General features: G+C 36.9%; 1 protein-coding gene across 3 annotated transcripts in view; it reads left to right on the top strand.

Moving 5' to 3' along the window:
* Window positions 1-1165, top strand: part of rtn4a (reticulon 4a) — a 13966-nt gene extending 12801 nt beyond the window's left edge. For all 3 annotated transcript variants that reach the window (XM_016570165.1, XM_016570166.1, XM_016570167.1), the window contains exon 7: window positions 165-1165. In XM_016570165.1, the coding sequence (XP_016425651.1) occupies window positions 165-207 (43 nt within the window). In that variant the 3' untranslated portion in view covers window positions 208-1165. The remainder of the gene's footprint in view (window positions 1-164) is intronic.
* The last annotated feature ends 225 nt before the right edge of the window (window positions 1166-1390 follow it).

Genomic DNA, 1390 nt, shown 5'->3' with positions numbered 1-1390 from the left:
TTATTATTATTATTATTATTATTATTTTTTTTTACATGTTTAACAGTGGTATAAATTTACTAAATAAATTACAAAACTAAAACACTACTAAATAAATTTATTAGTAGTTTAAAAAGGGATGGTTTTACTGTTCCTTATTCTTTTGTTTTTGTGTCTTTTAACAGGATCCAGGCCAAGATTCCCGGAGCAAAGCCAAAGACAGAGTGAAGAAAGTTAGCTAGTGTGTTATTTCCGTGCACGAGAAGTGATGGTGGAACAAGAGAAGACAGACAGAATCGTGTTTGGTTTGGACAAAGGCCTTAGACGATGCAATGTAAACTTTACCCCCCTCCCCTCCCCCCAGTGTTTGAGTTGTTAGCGTAGCTGAGAATGAAACCTTTTTAAACCTCTTATCAGTTTCTCACAAGCAGAGTCATCTCTCTTTCACAGTAGATCTAGTTCTCCATGTTTTGAAGTAAACGCAGCTACCTAACACCATTACAGAATGTAGTCCGAGGAACTGATGTTGGCAAAGGCAGGAATCGATGAGGATTTTTCGTTTACTATTCAGTCAGTGAAGCGTTCACCTCGTTTGAAGGCCATTTAGATTCATTTCAGTATGATAAAGGGAGTGAAATGTTTTGGTTACTAAGTTCCTTCACAACTAGTCTTTTGTTTTTAGCTCTTTTTTTTTTCCCTTTTTCTTTTGTACATTGGCGTGCTTGAACACTGGTGTTGTGGTGTAACTGTGTTAAAGTTGATGCAATTCAATTGTGTTAGAGGTGAAGATGCTTCTAGTCTTCTGTAGCAGAGTTTAAGAGCAGTTTTATTTCGCACTTGCCTTCAAAGGGATCTGTTATGGCATATTTCACCCAACTATTCATTGTTTTTAGCAGTTTAGTGAAAAAAAAAAAGGGGGGGCAAACTAGCACGTATGCTGTGTTGGCCTATCACCTTCCTGTCATGTCAAAATCAACATCATGTTTGCAGAATTTGCCGTCTCCTTCGTGGATCGAATTACCTGAAACGGCACACGCTCTAAAAACTCACAAACTTCAAGCACTGTTTCTTCATGCAGGTCATTTGTAAATGATAATTCAGTTTTGATGAAAATATGCTGAAGACTGTCTGTGAAATGCATTGTGAAAAATAAGCCAATAAAATACCAATAAAGCTTGTAGACAAACTATTTGGTTTTGTGCCTGATTTGAAGCTTTGTTTGTGATGTACAGTGCAGTTTGTCACATGTACTTTGGCGCCATCCAGTGGTGCTTGTATGGAAGTGTGGAATTTGATCTGGTTGTCATTTTGGCATTGTCTTATTTCCAAGAATTTTGATATTTCAAATCTCAGATATACTGTAAGTGACATTGACCTCGTACAGTCTGCATTGTATGAGACATTTACATTA

This window comes from Sinocyclocheilus rhinocerous, unplaced genomic scaffold (genome assembly GCF_001515625.1).
Source record: "Sinocyclocheilus rhinocerous isolate Xijiao unplaced genomic scaffold, SAMN03320098_v1.1 scaffold2666, whole genome shotgun sequence".
NCBI classification, from domain to species: domain Eukaryota; kingdom Metazoa; phylum Chordata; class Actinopteri; order Cypriniformes; family Cyprinidae; genus Sinocyclocheilus; species Sinocyclocheilus rhinocerous.
Note: the sequence above shows the minus strand (reverse complement) of the source record. Positions and strands in the feature narration are given on the sequence as shown.